This window comes from Perca flavescens, chromosome 6 (genome assembly GCF_004354835.1).
Source record: "Perca flavescens isolate YP-PL-M2 chromosome 6, PFLA_1.0, whole genome shotgun sequence".
In the NCBI taxonomy this organism is placed as follows: domain Eukaryota; kingdom Metazoa; phylum Chordata; class Actinopteri; order Perciformes; family Percidae; genus Perca; species Perca flavescens.
The window spans coordinates 15,597,301-15,617,207 of NC_041336.1; the positions used below are offsets into that span (position 1 = coordinate 15,597,301).

The 19,907-nt window shown below is 39.9% G+C and overlaps 1 protein-coding gene across 1 annotated transcript; it reads right to left on the minus strand.

Moving 5' to 3' along the window:
• Positions 1 to 15,614: 15,614 nt before the first annotated feature.
• LOC114556854 (trypsinogen-like protein 3) lies at positions 15,615 to 19,175 on the minus strand. Its single transcript, XM_028579914.1, has 5 exons — positions 19,118 to 19,175; positions 18,886 to 19,027; positions 17,927 to 18,180; positions 15,966 to 16,102; positions 15,615 to 15,803 (listed from the first exon to the last, which is right to left on the minus strand). The coding sequence occupies exons 1-5, from the start codon at positions 19,155 to 19,157 to the stop codon at positions 15,615 to 15,617; spliced, it is 762 nt and encodes a 253-aa protein (XP_028435715.1). The 5' UTR covers positions 19,158 to 19,175.
• Positions 19,176 to 19,907: the final 732 nt, after the last annotated feature.

The window sequence follows — 19,907 nt, forward strand, 5'->3', positions numbered from 1 at the left end:
AACATTTTGGAGGTAACTTTAGGCTATTTACTGACCATCAACTGCTAGCCTCGGTAACTGCACACTGCCACACTGACGTCACAGAAGTCCCGTCCTCACCAAGCTAGGAGGTCCATACACCATACAACAACAAAATCAGGTGATTCCTGAGTGTATGCCAGTGAATAGCGTTAGCAAGCTAGCTAGCTAAGAACACATAACCAAATAAAAATGAATTTTGAGTATCCGGGTGTTTCTTCTCTTCTTTGGTTGAGGCTAGCAGTTATGTTATATAACTAAAGTAAGCTAACATTAGCCACCGTAAGCTACTGGTCATACCGTTGTATACAGTCTAAATGGGTTTTCCAGGCCAAATAAGGATTGCAGTGGCAAAACCGCAGTGTGTGCTACTGCAAGAAAAGGTTTCTTTTATTGCTTTCTCTTCCATTTTTGATTTGAAAGTGAAATATTGTGTTATTTCTTCTTTTAAAAGTTGCAAAGTATTGCTTTAAGTAGGCTAAATGTTATCAGTGGTGCTGGGGTGAGTGTGATGAAATGTAATCATAAGTACAGTAAAACTGGCTTTAAGTGTGTGATATGGATCAAGAGTGTGTTGAGCAAAATCTGTGTGTGTGTGTGTGTGTGTGTGTGTGTGTGTTTGTGTGTGTGAGAGAGAGAGAGAGAGAGCCTGAGAGGATCAGTGCTTTTCAGTCTTGTTAACAATGGGGGGGGGATTACTGTCATTCCTCACAGTGTCCTCCCTCCCTCTACCCACTGTGGGTTTTCTTGCTGGGTTTAGTTACAGTAGCTTTTTTTTCAAACTGATTTAGCCATTTAGTGTCAGCCTATTGAGGGATGACGCTACTATCTGTCCCCTTGGCCTGCTCGACCTGGATCTAATGGCTACTCAGTAGCACTTGGCTTCTGCCCAGTATAATCACACACAGAAATAGACACTACTCTGTATGCAGCGCTGTTGAGATGGATCCAGGTTGAACAAGGGTCTTGTGGCAGCCTCGCTGACAACATGTGCTCCATCATTCTACATAATCACCCCACACATGTAGTTTGCACACGTGTCCCCAAGAGCAATGAATCAAGGAGAAGTTCAGCATAGATGTAGAGATTAATAGGACCAGTTGTGTCAAGGGAGGAAGGGAAGGAAGAAGATAATTAATAGAGAGACTTAAAAAGGCTAGGACGTAAAAGGGAAACATTTAGATGGAGTGAAAATAGATTTAAAGGCAGGATGGGGAGTGGAGCAAAGTGAAGGAGGAGATGGTGTATAGGAGGGGTTACTGTCAGGATGAGAGGAAATGGAAGTAGCGACTGGTGACGAAGGACGGAACAGAAGATGCCTTGTTAAGAGGTCATAAATCTGCATTGGCTTTAAACAGACATGGTGCTCAGAAGAAATAAAACGGTAGGGAGGAAGGAAAGGAGGGGAGGTAAAGTGTGAAGGTGTCTAGCAGAGAGGTGGACACAGATAAAGAATGAAAGAGCGCTTGTGTGATGAATGTGTTTATCTCTCTCAGTCCTAAGGTTTAATATCCTGTGTGGCTTGAATGTGTTTGTGTGTGATTATGAGAGACAGAACAGAGAGATGGTACCTGTGTACTCAGTAAGTGTGTGTGTCTGTGTGTGTTACACCTGTCTGTGTGAGCCAGTCTGCATTTATTTGCTGTATTTCTTATATCTAACTAGCAGCACGGAGGATTTGTTTCATTGATTGTATCCGTGATTGTGCTATTAAAGCGACCTCCTGCCGCCTGAGCTGTAACGAGTGTGTGAGTGTGTGTCGCTCAGGAGTGCCAGGGCACCTGTGGGATGTTTGGGTATTAAGCCACTGCTGGGTTTGCTTTAATTTTAATTAGTTAGGCTACTCTGTGTTCTGGAGGATATTTCCAGCAGGGTTTATAAGCTAAAGTGTGCAAAAACAACATTGATGTGATAGGAGATTGAGAACTGTGTTTATGTGCTCCACTATCTGCGAGTTAATCATGATGGCATGATGTGTGTGAGTCACTTTGCAAGGGTGCTCTTAAAGTGCTCATAGTATGCTCATTTTCAGGTTCATAATTGTATTTAGAGGTTATATCAGAATAGGTTTACATAGTTTCATTTTCAAAAAACACTATATTTTTGTTGTATTGCACATTGCTGCAGCTCCTCTTTTCACCATGTGTTGAGCTCTCTGTTTTAGCTACACAGTGAGGCATCTCACTTGTGTACCATCATTGTTGGGAGTCACATATGTGCAGTAAGTACTGCTAGCTAGTCAGTTGCAGAGTATGAGGGCGTGCCAAGCAGCTAAGTCCCTTTGGGGTGGACTTTGGGCTTTATCACTTTGTAAACCTATAATGTGCACAAAAAGATATATAACACAATAAAGAAAAGGGGAAAAGCCAAAAAGCATAATATTAGCACTTTAAATTTTCCAAGACAGGCTGAGGTCAACTTCAGTTAAACCATTAAGAGGGTCAGGACTATTTTTTAACAACCATTCAAACACTTCCCTCAACACAGTCCAAAATGCTGTTAAATGCTATTTGGGGATGTCCTTTGCCTTTGTGAACGTACGTCATAATTTGGACGTTTCAACGTTTTATTATTGTTTTATTAATTAATGACATTGTATTCTTTTCTCATTCTAAAACATTAGGGATAACCAGGTTTTGGTATAGATTTTCAAAACCTTAAGTCCAAAAACTGCTGCCACCATTGTTTACACAGGAGGAAATCCATCATAGAAGAGGATACAATTTCACTTTCGGCAGACACAATAGCAGCAGCAGACTGTACCAGAATACAATGCAGCTTATTGTAGTTGGCGAAAAAAACGCACTCACATTACAGACTGTAGGTAAAGTAGTGGAAGGGAGGGTAAATAAAGTAAAATTAACATAACACCTAGATGTCCACAAATATTCTCATATCTGTTCATTTTTTGTTTCTTTATTATTTAGTTGAATATAAATTAAAAACCACTATAAAAAAGTGACATCTCTTTTAGAGTTAATAGCGTTTAAGTAGCTGTTCTCAAATCTTGCATATTTTCTATAACAAAATAATTAACAATCAAGCTTAAAGTCAGAGAAAAACATCGTTAGTATAATTTAATACTAGTTCAGCACTCAAAACTCAGCTTAATCTGCTTCAGGGAGAGGCATACAGAGAAAACACTAACATAAATCTCTTGTGTGAAATAACAAATATTATTCTAACAGAAAGTCACAGAAGCTAAGCTACTCGTAACAACACATCTAGAGACTGGGATGTTAGTTTAAGAGACATTGAATAATGCACTTCTTACTGGTGAAATGTAGAATTTTTTTTACATATTTTGTGCATTCTGTAATTCAACACTTCAAGCAGAGTCATGTCAAATGGACTTATTTCATTGAAATCAGGATTCACTTTTTACCATTTACTGTTCCAGCTACAGGATGCCGCCACAGTCTAGTTTAATAACTTTCAAGAACTGCTACTGTTACGAAAAGTTACATGAATGCAAATGTGATTCACTGTATTTTTGGTCATAAAAAGAATACATTGTCATAAAAATTATCCAGCTACAATAAACACCAAATACGGTGTCTCCCTGCTATTAAAGGACAATTCCGGCGCAAAATGAACCTAGGGGTTAATAACAGATGTGTACCCACTCGATCGTTCTCTGGGACATGTTTTCATGCTAATTGAATGTGTTTGTAGCTTGAAAGAAGCTAGCGCGGTTGGCTGATTAGCTTACAACGCTAGTATTCGGGGCACAGGGAAAGTAAAAACAGATCGCTATTTTGTACCACTAAAAAGGCTCAAAATATCACCAAACTTCAACGGTAGCATAATGAGGGTCTACATGTTAACTGAAGCATTGAGAACTTTGCAAGTGTACAGACAGTTTATTGAAAAGATAGATTATAAAGACACTCGCGTTCATGTTTACATGCAGCTGCCGTCTTGAAAACCAGTCATGACTTACAGCTGGCGATGCAAACTAAAATCAAAAGCAATTTGGTCAATATATCTGAAATAATCGCACCGATGTAAAACATAACTTGTCTAGTGTAGCTACTTATCTACTCAGTGGATAACTGTCCATCTGGTCCCTTCGGTCTGGGTCGCATTTTATTTTCGGGACATGGAAAATAGTTTCAAGTACAGTCCTGTTTATCAGAGAGGGGAAATCTTCAGACTGTACAAAACACAGCATCTCTTGGCTGTCGCGATGCAACAGGGTGGTATTTCAGAAAGCAGGTTTAGTGAAAACTCTGAATTTGTTAATCCCAAGATGAGGGAAACTCTGGGTTTTCTGTTTCAGAAAAAGAGGTAACTTAACCTCAGAGTCAGTTACCATGGTAACTGAGCCTGTGAACCTAACCTGGTCGGGAGCAGGTTTTCTTCAAGAAACCTCGAGTTTCTCTCAGTCTCCTCCTCTGACACAGCGCGCTCTCATTTCCTCATTCATTCATTCAGTCTGTATCAGGCACATTTTAGCGCAGTTTGTTATCGGCATGAATTAAAAACATTTTTAGGCAGACTATAAAACATTTTATTTCTCAAAACATGGCATTTCCTTTTGTCTACGATCCCATTGATGAAGAAGTTGCTTTATTTCACAGAGAGTACGTCTGGAGATGATATTGAAGCCCCAAAATTTTAATTTTCAGATAACTTCCTATTTGAGTGGTATTGTTTTTCTTCCCAGTCGATCAGTTATGTAGTAGGCTAAATAACCTTATCCATCCTCATATCACTAACGTCACCCATCTTTGCTCTTACATCCCAGCAGATTATTTGTGTCGCATTACGTTTTTTTTGCCATCGGCATTTGTCTTAACAACATTGGTGATGCAGAGCATATTAGTAAAGCCACTGTAGCAAAGCGCCGTCAGAGAGTGTGACTCGCTCTGAAACGTGTTTTAAACGTTTTTAAAAGGAGTTCCACAGTATTGCAGGTGAATGATGTAAACCCTTTTGAAATAAAAGATTATGGCTTACAATTCTGATAATGATGGTGCTGCAGCCTCAGAATGGGATTAGTAGGTCTAGCACTTTTTCGCCCCCAGGATTGCACCTAAATGAAATAGATTATAGGTTCAATAATATTTCACCAGTAATATTCGGCTATTCTTATGATTAAATTTGATATACACTATATTGGAATATACACATTTACTTTAGCAGCAATTTTCTCCCACGCAAATTCTCTCTTTTTGTGTTGCTTTTTTGTTTTAACTCACTGTATGTACGCATGAGCATTTCCGCCGACCCGTTTGTTTGTGGTTGTCACCATGGTGAATCGTAGAATCATGGCTCCATTCATGCTGCCTTTTTATTGTGGTGGTGCACGCGCATGAACCTACTCTTAGTTGATTGAACCAACTCATATCAGCTGTTCTGAAACCAAAAACTCAGAGTTTCCCATCTCAGGGTGAATCAACTCAGACATCAGGGTTACACTCAGAGTTTGTTAAACCTTCTACCTGAAATACCACCCAGGTCCCACTCTGTGCAACACAGACACTCCTGTTCGGTGGCCATAGCTTCACAATGTCCGCAGGTACACCGCCAGTTTCCCGAAGTACGAGGCTGTGTTGCGGCATTGACTACCAGTAGCTCTCTCTCTCTCGTAGCCCTTTCACGGAGCTCCTAGTTCATGTGGACCTGCCCCTAAAGTGTAGTGGGTGTTAAAATGTTAAATAGTCATGGAACCAGCAAAACATTATGAGAAGCAGACCAACAATCAGATTAAGTTTACTGTAAAGTCTTCTGGTAAACTGCAGCACCGGTACACTGATAGAATACTGTATGTTGTAGATGCATTTGTGTTCGCACGTAGTCACACACCATGGAACGCCGAATTTAGTGCCATAGGCAAAGAAATCCCCTGAGGCTCAGTAGAGAAAGGGAGAGAGAGAGGATCAGAGAGGAAAGTCTGTGTTAAAAGAAGAGGAAAAAGAGAGAAGGGCCCAGAGGAGCTGAAGAGCAGCTGTTCAGAACTGCTCCTTGGAGAACTTCTGTACATGCTACAGGCTCCTCCCATTGGCTAACATTACAGCGCAGCAGCTGTCTGGAGAATAAAACACACACACACACAGACTTGCACACTTGTGTTTTTGGTTATGATTTACACTCAGAAACGCGGCATCCCCACGTCGACACACACAGAAACTAAAGTTACACACACACACACATAACTCTCCTATCTTAAAAGTGTACTTGTGTTAAACTAAGGCTCCTGAAATGACATACATACCCAGAAGCATGTTGAGTTGCGTAGAGTAATGAAAGAGTAGCCCGTTCTTTGCACTTGACCTTGTTGCCCAACTCTCAATACACCTTAAAACACACACACATACACACACACATACACACACCTGCTTGAGGCCAAACACACACAGAGCCAAGAAAAACAGCGGTTTCATTTTTATCATCCAGCCAGCGTTCATTGCTCTTGCTTACTCTCTTGGTTTCCCACACACATGCACACACTGCGAAAAGTGTTGGTTTCCCTGGCGTGTTGTAACAGTAAAAGCAGTGACAGTGAGAGCGACTTAAGGCATCCCAAGAGTACACCTGATAATTACTATCATATGCTCCACTGACTTACTAATGGAGCTTTGCTATTATATCCCACCCTGTCCTCCTTTTTTTTTCATTCGCTATCGCTGTCGCCCTCGTCTCTCCTGCTGTCGGAATAAACAAGATCTCACGTATCGCTTGTTGTGTTAAACAAGGGCGAGAGTGTTTGGAACAACCTGGATATGTCTTCTTTTCTTCATTTATTCCCACCTTTCCATTTTCAATCTCGCCCTAGACGTCAGCTTCTATTTTATACCACTCATTCGCTCTTGTGACCTTCACCACTTCCTATAACTTAATGGAAATAAACTACCAGCTATCTAGTAATGAGAGGGCCCTGCATATTTCAGAGCCAGAGGGGTCCTATCAAGCTGCTCTGTGCAGTAATGGGAAACACTGCACAGCGTTCAGTCGCTGACAGCTGCTGTGCCAGTGTGTCTACCTGTGTTAAAGGTTTTCCTTCCCCTGCGTCGCCTCTTTGTGTGTGTGAGTGAGGAGCCCTGGCATTTCTCTCAGCTGTGTCCTTATCAGCTTATCAGACCTGTCCACTTTATTTGATGCTGGATTAGAGGACATAGCTCTGCATAACCTCACACACACATACACAGGAGAAAAAGGTATGTGTGTCAGACTGGGTGTGTGTAGTGTTTTTATGTGAGATGTTTTGCAGAGGCTTAACTACTGTGTTAGTGTAAATTATTTACTTCCAAAATCCCCCAGACTCTCCTCCCTCTTCCTTGCACCGCATGGCCGTGCCTGTCTCTTACACCCTGTTGATTCCCACAAACACACACTTTATAAATGTGCAGTATGTACTGTGTATTTCCTTCCCATATTTTTTTTCCACAACTTTTACCTATGTAGAGAGAATGGCAAGAACATTTTCTGGTCCTCTGGTCACGACCCATACTGTATAAAAAAAGCTGTCTGAGGGCGTGCTTCTTTTCTGAGCCACATGCTGCAGGGTAAGGGGCAGCACGGGTGGGGCAAGAGGGGCTAACATTCCTTACTAATTGTATGTGTTCTCCGTCCCTCCCTTTCCTCAGTGTGTGTGTGTGTGTGTGTGTGTGTGTGTGTGTGTGTGTGTGTGTGTGTGTGTGTGTGTGTGTGTGTGTGTGTGTGTGTGTGTGTGTGTGTGTTGTGTGTGTGTTGACTGTGTTTGTGCTTCGTGGTGCAGAATAGTTTGGAAAATTGCTGCAAAGACATGCGTTTGTAAAGTCGACCTTTGCCACACAGGGTCAGCCGGGGTTAGGTGTTATGTTTCAAAGGTTAGCTGTTACGCTACAGTAAGAACCAGGTCGGGGGTCATATCAGGGGACATTTGTCCAACTTGACAAATTGGACAAATGAAGGTGCTTACTGTGTCTTGTAGGAATATATATTTCAAAATGATAATCTGCTCTTATGAGGCGGTGTTAGTTTTGCTACATTTTGCTGCTCTATTGGCAGTAGAGATGTAGAGCAACATTGATTCAATCTATGCACAGCTCATGAAAGATTTTACATTTGCCTGTTTAAAGGTCCAATGTGGATTGGAATTTGGAGCAAATACCCTAGTTCATGCGAATGCAAACGTAAAATTTCAAGCCAAAAGGAATACTTGGAATTGATGGTGGTGGTAAATATTCATGAAAAAGGACAAGTTCGTGAACGGGCAACACAGATTTTGATAATGAACAACTAAACACGTTACACACTCGACCTTTAAGCCCTCAGGAGAACAGGTCTTTCCAAATGGAAATCCCTTGCTGCACGGGAAATGATGCATTAATCCATGTAACAGCAGCAGCAGTAGTTTGTTTAAAATAGATAGAAGAAGAAGTTGGCAACACAGACAAAATTGTTACTACAAAATATCACAGACAATGTGTAAATGTGCTGCTGTTTATGTTTAGGAAAAATGATCAAGCAAGTTTATGTGTCAGACAGGATATTCTTTAGATAATTATAAGAACCCACTCTCACTGATAAATTCCAGTGATTTACTAGTATAAAGGTTTTAGTTGTTCATATGCCTAATATGCTCTCTTTCCTTTTTACTCAAGGTAACATAGTAACAAGCCGAGTTTTTGTCCCAAAATATTTTTGACAAGAGGAAACCAAATCCACATAATCCTGTTCAGTATGTCCATGTTTGTTAATCATACATCTTTTGAGTTTGCTTTTCTTACAATTCTACAATAAGGAACATGACTCTATTACAGTCTGTACTACTCCTGTTCAATTATAATTGTATGTTACTGTAAATGATACACTCCCCAAACCCACAGACTCTCGTCCTTATTACTTGCACTGACAAGTTATCTATTGTTTCATTTGAATTAGGGCTCGGCAATATGAAGAAAATCAAATATCACAATATATTTGACCAAATACCTTCATATCAATACTGCAACGATATTGTAGTGTTGACTATTGGTGCTTTCACAAAATATTTACACAATGAGATTTTTGATAAATAATCATTAGTAATGGGGATATGACTAAGTGGGTAAAGGCAAATAATATAATATAATATATAATATAGTTACAACAGTCTGGTAAGTTCAGAAAATGACATCACTTTACTGTAACGCAGTCTTTAAAACCAGAAAAAGACACCACTTATGCCATATTACGATATTACGATATCTAAAATCTAAGACAATATCTAGTCTCATATCACGATATCAATATAATATCGATATATTGCCCAGCTCTAATTTGAATTACAATTCTCAGGAATAAAAAAAAACAAACAATTCTGACAGAAGAAAGAATCTTGCCATTTGATTTATTATTTATGTATCTCAGGCGTGCAGCAGGGAACATTGGCTACAACAGAACCACTGAGATGAAATAAACTATGATCAGCCAGCCGTTCACTCAACATACCTTTTGTTAACTCCCAGAAAAGTTACACTGTCTGTGGCATTTTCAGTATTCTTTGGAGGACATTTTCTGCAGGCAGGAGTTTCCAGGTCTGCAGTGATATATAAGTTGACTTCTCTCCCCTGTGTGACAGACCTATCAATGAGTCCCGGCTTAGCTCAGGGGAGTTTGTCAGGCTTACCTGGTGTAAGCGATGGGACATCTCTCACTCTGCTTGGGGTTGCGTGTGAGTATTGAGAATACATACACATTCCATATCCTGTTTACTGCAGTGAGCAGCTGTTAACAGCATTACGCACTGTTTATCTATTTGTGTAGGAGCTGTGTGTAGATCTCCCTGAAGTAAAGTGTGCCCTCAGGTTATGCTTTCTTGCTGCATTCCTCACACATCAACACTTTTAAGACATGCTTACATGCAGGAAACCACTTGTTCTGGTATGTCGCAGGAGTGTTAACCAACCCATAGGGATTACAGGTCTTCCAGAGAAAAAAGATACATTTTAAAAACGATGGGAGAAAAGAGGGAGGGATGAAGTGGCATGTATCCATGGTAACGGCGCCAGTTCATAGTGTTTTTAGAGAAGTGTATGATGATTGCAAGGGAAGGCAAACGCATGCCCTGTGGGGTTTACTTCTTTGTAGCTGTGGCCCCTTTTGAGAAATCCATTACTGACTGTGTGTGTGTGTGTGTGTGTGTGTGTGTGTGTGTGTGTGTGTGTGTGTGTGTGTGTGTGTGTGTGTGTGTGCGTGTGTGTGTGTGAGAGACATTTTTTGTGTTCTCTCAATCCTTTTTATGGCACAAAAGCACCTTCACTTCCAAGGCTTGATTCCCTATTTGGATCGCAAAAATCAAGTTGTGAAAAAAGTAAACTTGAAGGTATGAGAGACATTTTTGGGATTTCTTTTCCAAAGTGGTGGTACAATAGAGTGCAACCTGATCCCGCACTGAGCATTTTGGCATCTTGGAGAAACTGAAAACATTTAATGTGCCTAAAAGACAGTTTATTGCATGCTTATAACTGCAAAGAAAATGTAAAATGCGAAACAGTTTCAGTACAGCATGGCTAAATGATTTGTCAGGTACCCTTGATCTTGGAAGAATCAAGTTTTCCATGCAGGATACATTTTATTAATTTAGAATAATAGTGTGTCCCCCTTATTGCTTTTGTTTTGTGTTGTGCGGGCTTTACTTTATAGAAATGTGAAGTAATTCAAGTGTATGTATGATTTTTATTAAAAATCACATATTCACATATATATATATATATATATATATATATGTATATATATGAAAAAATATATGAAAAAAACTACAATCAGACTGAATAAAATAAATACTATTATTAATTAATATGTTCATTTTTATTGCCAAACTGTGTTGCTGTAGCTCTATGGTAATTTTTGCAGGTGTACATCATGTTGATGCATTCAGAGTGAAGCTAGTGTGTAGCATAAAATGCTCCCATTATTGTATCCACCTCCTATATGTAAGCACTCATGGCACTGCAATTCACTTTGTAACTGCATTTACTAAACAGCTTGTGTCCACCAAAGTGCACATGCTCATTTAAATTCACAGCAATTTTCAATATGAATGCATAATGCCTCCCCGATCTCTCTCTCTCTCTCTATCTCTCTCTATCTCTCTCTTTCTCTCTCTCTCTCTCTCACACACACACACATATTACACAGTACAACCTGCTCAACTGTAGTGCTAACTATGATGGAGGGAGTGGGAGAAAAGTAGAGTAAAACTGAATATCCAATTAGCTTCCATATTATCACCACACACACACACACACACACACACACACACACACACACACTCATAAACACTGGTAACAAAACATCATTTGAATCACTTATTCAGTCACTTACAGCCTCTCAGAGGCACATCCCACACCTTTAAACCCACCACATACATGCACAAATACACACACATGTACACACTGTTGCATCGCAGTGTGTTCTTGTAGCTATTAGGCTAGTATCATTAAAGCTCTTCAGTCTAATTATCTCCCCTGATGAGCCACAAGTCTCAATGGGACGATGGGGAGAGATCCGGCATGATTGACTTGACCTGTGCTCTTTTCAATGAGCCATTAGTGAACAAGAAATATACACACACAAACACACACGCACAGACCTGTGCTAATGTAAGTCAGCTCCCCATATTCATTTACATATTTGTGAAAAGACCTGTCAGTTGTTTGGAAGAAAAAATGTGTGTGTGTGCGGTGTGCACTTTCTCTGTTTGTGAAGGTGCATTCGAGTGCGTGTTCGTCACTTTTCCTCTCTCATGAGCCAGGTGCCACAGGGGAATGCTGGGAATGTAAGCCGGCGATGAGTGATGGCGACAGTTTGCCAGAGAAACCGAGCGATGGAGGGAGATGCCTCATGCTTACTCTACAGATATTGTACCAACCACTGATAAGCACTGTCACACCCCAGGAAAAAGATTTCCCCCTATGTATCATCGTTCATTTTAATTCCCTCATTAATCAGTTTTCGCCACGGTGTTTTGGCAATTGAGGATGATATTTGTTTTCAATGTGGGCCGTGCATGCCTGAGTTATGAAAGCCAGTAGAGAGAGAAGGTTGGAGGGAGGACATTTAGAAATTGGGAAATCATTTACATTAAGTTGGAAGCAGGGAGTGAGGTAGGAAGGAAAGGAGCGATGGTTACCCATTAATAAATGTAGGCATTTTATGACTAACTGGGCTGGTCTGGAGGATTTAACAGTCTATACACAATTTGTATGTGTGCATGTTTGTCTGCTGGGTAGAAACAGAAATGCAGAAAAGAAAAGAAATCCAGTGGGAGTTGTGTCTAGAATTCATTCCAAGGCATAAAAATCCCTCTGACCACAAAGGTCATCTTATCTTTACAACTTCTGATTATGTTGGTCCATTACATTCTGGGTGGGAGTTTTGAGAGATGCATCTGACCTCTACAGGTCAAGAAACAATGTGTAATTTTGTATCCCTCTGTCTTTCTAGAGAAAACACACAACTGTGCTGCTTGTCAAGACACTAATTATTAAAGTCAAATTTAAGATTTTTTTTTTTTTTTTTTTGGACCATTAGGCAGAAAAATGTTGAGCTAGGATGTAGTGAATGGCACTTCCTCCTGAAGTCAGTTGATGAATCCTTTGTAATTTGTGGAATTGACTTGTCTAGTTTTTAATAGCATTTACAACATACATTTAGTTGTAGTCATTCTAGGGGCTTGGCTATGGTTTTTTAATTTGTCTAACACTTGACCAAAAAGCTGCTTAACTAATGATATTTATATCAGTCTCTACTATACTTTGGGCTAATTAGCAAATGTTAAACTAAGATGGTTAGACACCTGCTAAACATCAGCATGTTAGCATGCTGACATTAGCATTTAGCACAAAGCACCACAGTGCCTAAGGCCGGTTACACACTGGATGCATCGCACGAGCGTGTCAGCTGTGTGGCGTGTCCGTTTATATTTCGGCTCCCATGTTAACAGGTTAGAGCTTACACACTGCCTGCGTGACACGCACGTCTCAGGCGCCGAAAACGCGTGCCTGCTATAGAAATAGAACCGACGCCTATTTTTCACGAAGCGTTTCCAGGCAAAATAGAATAGGAAAAGATGTTTATATGTCGTTTAGACACGAATACATAGTAATAAATGACATGTTGATGTTTGAAAGTCTCTAGGTTTTGACATAAATGCAGATATAAATTAAAAAATAAAATCGATTTTCTAATATTGCACCTGTCAATAGCCTACAGAACGAAATATTCTGTAGCCGTCAATACTGCCGACGTTGTCTTTGCTGTAATCAAATCAGTATATATTTATGTTTAACATGGTATTTCATTTTATCAATGGGAAACATACATGTATCCAGACAAGGCTAGCAGCAGCAGCGCCGCGTCGGACACGTTTCTGGTGTGTAAAAACATAGAAAAATCCACGCAGCTCGCGCCATGCAGGCAGTGTGTAACCGGCAGCACAGCCTCGCAGGGCCACTAGTATGGCTGTAGACTATTAGTCCTGTTAAGTCTCAGGCATCTCCCTTCTACTTTACTGTACATCACTTTTTGACCTTATTGAATGGCTTTGATTTACTTAGAGGAAGTTAAAGGTTGAATTCCAGCTAGAAATGTCAGGGAGGAAATGGGTTGTGGTGTTTGCAGAAGCACATAAGATAACCCATTTCAATTACCGGAGAGTTCAGGTGGAAATTATTAGGGAGATGCTGTAGATCTCCTAAGCGGCCTGGTAACACAGGAACCACGCCCTCTTTGGAGGGTGGTAGACCACATACTACGAGCCATAACAAACTGCAGATCATTTGGGATTCAGTATACAAAGAGACCAAGGAGGTGTTTGGGGGAACTCCCACATGATTTCAGGTTTGTTATATTGGGTATGCTGCCTGAGGGAATGAGTGAAGTACCTATTGTATCTATTACTAAAGCTAGGCATTATTAACAGACTGGCTATTACATTAACTTGGTTTTAGTCAAATCCCTCAGAATTATAAACAATGGCTATCCGAATTGAAAGAAAAAGCAGCAGCTCTTAAAATCCACACCAGTTAATATCACACTGCTCTTTAAAGTGACATCCCAGTTACTAAAGTCAACCCCTCAGTGTGTCCTCTGTCTCCTGCTGATGTGGGAAAAGAGGGGAACAGGGGGGTGGGTGAGGAGGAAAGGGAGAGAAATGGTGGGAACAGATGGCGAAGTGGCCCCTATGTTCAGCTGCCTGGGTGATTATGGACACAGCTGTCAGTCACTTTGCATCTAAGTGTGTGTGTGTGTGCGTGTGCGTGTGCGCGCGCACGTGTGTATTTGTTTTTGTGCATATATGCAGTGTCTCTAACTCCCCCATGTGTTCTTCAGTCCCTTTGTAATCGTTGCGTCTCGGTAAAGTTACATTAGATCCATGTGTTTATTGCTATGACATATTTTTGCGGTCATAATGGTGTCGTGGCAGAGCTCAGATCTCAGATCAGAGTTCACACAAAACCTTGCTAAGAATGTACGATTGATGTCACCTGTCCGCACTGTCAAGAGCAAAATCTTTCCCTCTATCTTTCTCTCTTTGGGACTTTGGCACAATGTGTTTCTTTACCATTGAGCTTTACCTCCATCTAGTGGTGCTTCACATTAATGATGCCCACCCTTTGTCATATGGGAACATTTTCACAATACAGAATTCCCAGGCACACCTTATTACCAGGCTCTATTTGATTTGATTTCATTATACATTTAATAAGAAAGTGTAAGAAACAGAAGTGTTTCAACTACACATGTACAACATAAAGGTCAGTTTGCTGGTACTGACATTATCTATGTTGACCAACTTACAGAAAAATGTCAAATTATCAAGTTTAAAATGATTAAACCGCCATTATTTGATATTTTTGATCACTTAGGGGCAGCAGACCACTCTGTGATATGGCAAACTTGTTAGCAAACCGTTGCCGGTTTTACACATGCTGGAAGCTTTTATTTATGTAGTCATTTGATCTATTGTTGCTAATATAACAACTATCGATTAGAGCAGCTTAAATTATTTTTGGACATTGTCCTCATTTGTTTTTTTGAACAATATCAACTTGTCTCACAAATAAAAAATAAGCTGCTAGTTCTTTAATCAAGGAGCCATCAGCCACAAGATGAAGTGGTTTTAGTGTTCCAACATGTGGAACCACACAAATATCCACTGTAATGTCTAATTCACCGTCACTGTCACATACACAGCAGTATGTTTGAAATTATGATCTACTGGGGAAAAAAAATCGGAGCTTATTAGCCAGCTGTTGAAACGTTTTACTACGGCAAATGAGAAAAAAAGGGAGGAGTCACATAGTAAAGGGCACAGTCAAATTCATGCATTAGACAAATTGTCAGAACACATGACATTTTATTTAGTTGTTGTTAATATCTACAATTTTGAGTTTGCATACAGATTTTCTTTTATAGCTGAGCGTACTTCATAATGTTTATGAATACTTTCATAAACAGAACCCCTAAACTTTGGGTTTAAGTATAGTTTCCACAACACTGAACCTTTCCCAGTAAAGTGGTCAGGACGTATTTGATATATATGTATATATATATATATATATATATATATATATATATATATATATATATATATATATATATAAACACGTCTCTCTGCTGCCTCATATCATCCCTGGAGTGGTTTCAGTTGGCAGAGTGGGCACGTAGCGGTCCATCACATCGTGGATCCAGTCATTGTACATGCACAGCTTGGTGTAGACGCTGGGGTCAGCTGGGTTTCTGCAGCCGTGACTGAACCACTGCACACCCTGCAGCTGGCCGTCACACACCATCACACTGCCACCATCGCGCTGGAGAGAGAGAGAGAGAGGAGAGAATAGAAGGCTCTGTTGGGGTTGTTTATGCAAAATGTATGCGAGTAAGTGAGATAAATGAAAATGCTGTGATACAGTGGGAGGCATAGAAATACAGCTGTGTGATCCACAGTTTCTCTGGATTGTGACCATTCTCACCATGCAGTTATCTGTGTTTGCTTGTCCAGCGCAGACCATGCCCATGCTCCAGAACAGGAACTCAGGAAACGTGTTCACGCAAGTCTGGTCATCCACAACAGGCACAGTTATACACTTCAGGCGTTGAGAATGCTCATCTGTTTCCAAGAGCAAGAAGGTGGGTTATTATTACCATACCACTGTAAAAAAAAAAAAAAAAAAGGGTTTTGTTTGATTCGTTCAGGTACTTCAAATCAGGTAGCTCATCTGAATGTTATATTCTGTACAATCACTCATCAATCTGTTCATCATTCGTTGAAAAAGGCTTCCTCCCTTCCCCTCTTCAGGTCTATGGATTATTTCCCATTTTTACGCATTACCACTTCTTGCACTTGAGCATTAAGGACTAAACCTTAAGTAAATACTATTGTCAAGATCTACCTCATTTAATTAGTCCTGATCACTGACTGGGCATTTTGACAAGCAATTAAAAACTCCTCTGATTAAAGAAAGCCCTTTTTAGCAGTTATTAGAACTGAATGTTCACGCCTTGTTAGCATTGCAATGACCAGAATATTGATGAGTTTTTTAGCAAGTACTAGCAAGCCGACCTGTTGATCAGAATCCAACATTTCCCTGAGTTATGGTGCAAATGTAAAAGTAAAAGTAGTGCAGTTTGAATTTATTGTCTTTATTAAGCCTACATTTCCGATAAATGATTCCTGTTGAAGAGTGAGTGGTCCTATTTGTTCCCTGGTGTCACTCCATGTGCATTTCTTTTAAAGAGCACTATATAAGAACTATTTGCGACCAATAATAACAGCAATCATTTCAACATGCAAGGCAAGCTATAGCACACATATATAACACTGCATTAATGTACTTCAGTTGAACAGGAAGATCCATTAAGTGTTAGCCTGACATGGTCATACTCAGATTCTAGTCAGAATGTCACAACCTTGAATGTTGTGGGCGGGGCTAAGTTCGGCTGGCATCCAGGCTAATTAAGTGTAGGACTTTAAAATAAATGTTTTGTTTTTGTTTAAATTGTTAGTAAAAGTCTGATCCATTTAGTCCAAAATATGTTTAATGTCAAGTTTATTATTCAGTTTTGCTGCTTGAATATCTCACAGTATTTGCAGTAGTGGCATATTTGTGGGTGCCGACACGTTTTCATATACAGGACGCAACCTCTCTAATCGTTCACAAAATATAACAACAAGATGTAACAATGAACGCACATTTTGCCTTAAGTTACTGCAGTTAGATAAACCTATCATTACGGGTGGACAGGATATTCAGTGTTTATTTGGAGCATTATTGTGTTGTGAATCTTCGTGCCTCACAGAGATGCAATCTTTTCTTGTATAGTTAAAGGGACAGTTTACCCAAATTACTACTAAAATTACAATTTTCTAAATAACTTCTAGTGGTATCTAGGATATTTTTTTGTCCATGATTTGTAGGTTTGTATTTATGGAATTTAATTTGTTGCACACAGCATTTAAATAAAAACATTTAAAATGCAACACCTCTTTTCAGAATCAGTGCCCAATACAATGGATCTGAATGGATAATCTACAACAATCCACTATTTTCATGGTAATATTTTCTACTGAAGAAACAGTCTGTAACTGTCCACACAAGGTCTGTTTAAATTTCCATCTCTGTTGCATTGGGGGACATCGATCACAATTCAAAGCAGGTTTGAAAACAACCATGAACAGATTTTTACAAATGTATTCAGCAGGTTTTTTCAGGCCTCAAAGATGCACACAAGGCATTTTGAAATGTAAAACAACTACTAAAAGATAAGCTCTACGGGAGACCTTTAGTTAGATATTTATAGGAAACATCTTGTAGAACAGGGAATACTTGACTGGATTAGGGAACACTGGCTTTGCAGCAATTCTATGAAAGTCTAATGTGGTGGCAAGTTAATGAGGTGTAATAGCCACAGTAGCTCCTTTAAATCCACTTACATTGATTTGGGATGGTGGATCCCCAGCCGCTGACATGGCAGATCTCTCCAGGCTGTGGGCAGCGGCTGGGCAGAGGGATGGGCTGGACGTGCTGGGTGAAGCGGGCGGGTTCGGCCAGACGGACCATCGTGAGGCTGTGGAGGGGCGAGCGGTAGGGACTGTGACGGATGACGTCAGCAACATAGATGTGCTGCTCGGTGCCTTCATCCACGGTCACGTCATGTTCCCCAAGAGATGCGATGGTGCTGTAGGATCTGCAGGGACAGGGGAAGAGAGACTAATTTATTAAGTGCAAGCAGACCTTTCGTGCCTCAGGCAGAAACAGTCCCATGTCTGAGGAACAGTAATCCTTAATCAGACATGAGCAGCAGGTTAATGAATGTGGTTAAAACAAGGAGGAACACGAGTGAAATGTGCACTGTTTCTGCCAACAATATCAAGTCTTTCTAACACTGACTGCCCAAGTCATTGCTGATTGAGTTGCCAAGACAGATTATAACGATTCTCTAGACATAAAAGAGTATTGGAGCATCATGTGCAGTACAACGAAATGGTTAAAAAAAAAAAAACAGCTGACAAAAATGTCTGACCTATTTATGAATCACTTTTGTGAGCAAAACAAGAAATACAAAACATTTTGCTTTTTATTTCTTCAGGAAAATTGTGCCACACGCTGGCAAAGCCGAAGACTGAAGGTCATGCTGAAAATGCTGCAGGAATGTTATTACAGGTAAAAAGGAAACAAAGCAGAATATGTCAAGCACCTCAGACAGGTCTTACCAAGCCCAAATGTAATATTTACTGCTGATACTTAAAATTTGGGAAAATTGGACGCACATTAAATTGCAGTACTGCTATAGGATGAAAATTATGCTATTATTATTACACTCTTTGAACAGTCATAAAGCTGGACTTCAGCTGGACGTTTTCATTTGGCACTAACATTCACTAGTACCTACGTGGGTGCACAGTCAAAGGAGGTTACTATCCACAATGCGTCGATAAGAGCTCCACTGCAGGACACTCCTCCACCATGCAGATAGACCTGCCAGGGTCTGGAGTGAGGCTGGCACACCTTGGAGTCCCCCAGGGGAGACGCTCCTGTAAAACACCAACAAGACCAAAGAGAAACTAAATGACTACTCTAATATTAATTTATTTTATTTTACACACAACATGGTAAATATCTACCTGTGAGTCCCAACGCAACCAGCAGAAGGAAAAGATTCATGTTTTCCTAGTGTTCTTCTGTAGCTCTGTCAGTGTGTGATGTTCAGATTAGTCTGGAGTCTTTATACCTGCAAACGTTTTAAGGACGTGGGAGGAACAGACTGCTTTATTTCCAGTCCAATCTTTGCAATAACCTTATCAGAGACATTTTCAACACAATACGTTCAGTTAGAGTGACACACCTTGTTTACAAGGAACCAGGAAGACCCTCATTTATGGTATATGAAAGATATTGTTTAGACATGATAGATTACAGTGACAGTTTTTGTACTTTTGGGGAAGTTTTGCTTTTCACAGATTCTTTTAGCTTAGTGGGATTTATTGAAGTCATTTTTTATGGCTAGTCTGTGCTATGTGCACTATAAAATGAATAATGGTGTCATAGATAAATGAACCAATAATTTTGTGGCACCACAAGAAGTAATAATAAAGGCGATAAGAGTGGCAATATTATGCCCACTGCTGTTTGTAAAGTTAATATTTTACCATGATGCAATTTGAAAAGGCTTGTCTTAGAAAATCACAGATTGCACAACTCATACTGCAGTTTTGGGAAACCAACTTATTTTCTCTTCTTCTTTGAGTCACTGAAAAGATGATTAAAAATATTATGACCTTCCTCAGTTTGTTTTTATACAAAGAGCACAATTGGTTTATTTATTTTGTTTATTTTATTATTATTATTATTTTGGTTCCCCATTAGCTTCAGACATCGCAGTTCCTAATCTTCCTGTGGTCCATGAAAGCAAGG

Coding starts and splice junctions, on each gene's coding strand:
- LOC114556854 (XM_028579914.1), bottom strand. CDS start 19,157: ATGAATCTTTTCCTTCTGCTGGTTGCGTTGGGACTCACAG. Junction 16,103..17,926: donor ATCCACCATCCCAAATCAAT/GTAAGTGGATTT, acceptor TCTTGGAAACAG/ATGAGCATTCTCAACGCCTG. Junction 15,804..15,965: donor CAAACACAGATAACTGCATG/GTGAGAATGGTC, acceptor CTCTCTCTCCAG/CGCGATGGTGGCAGTGTGAT.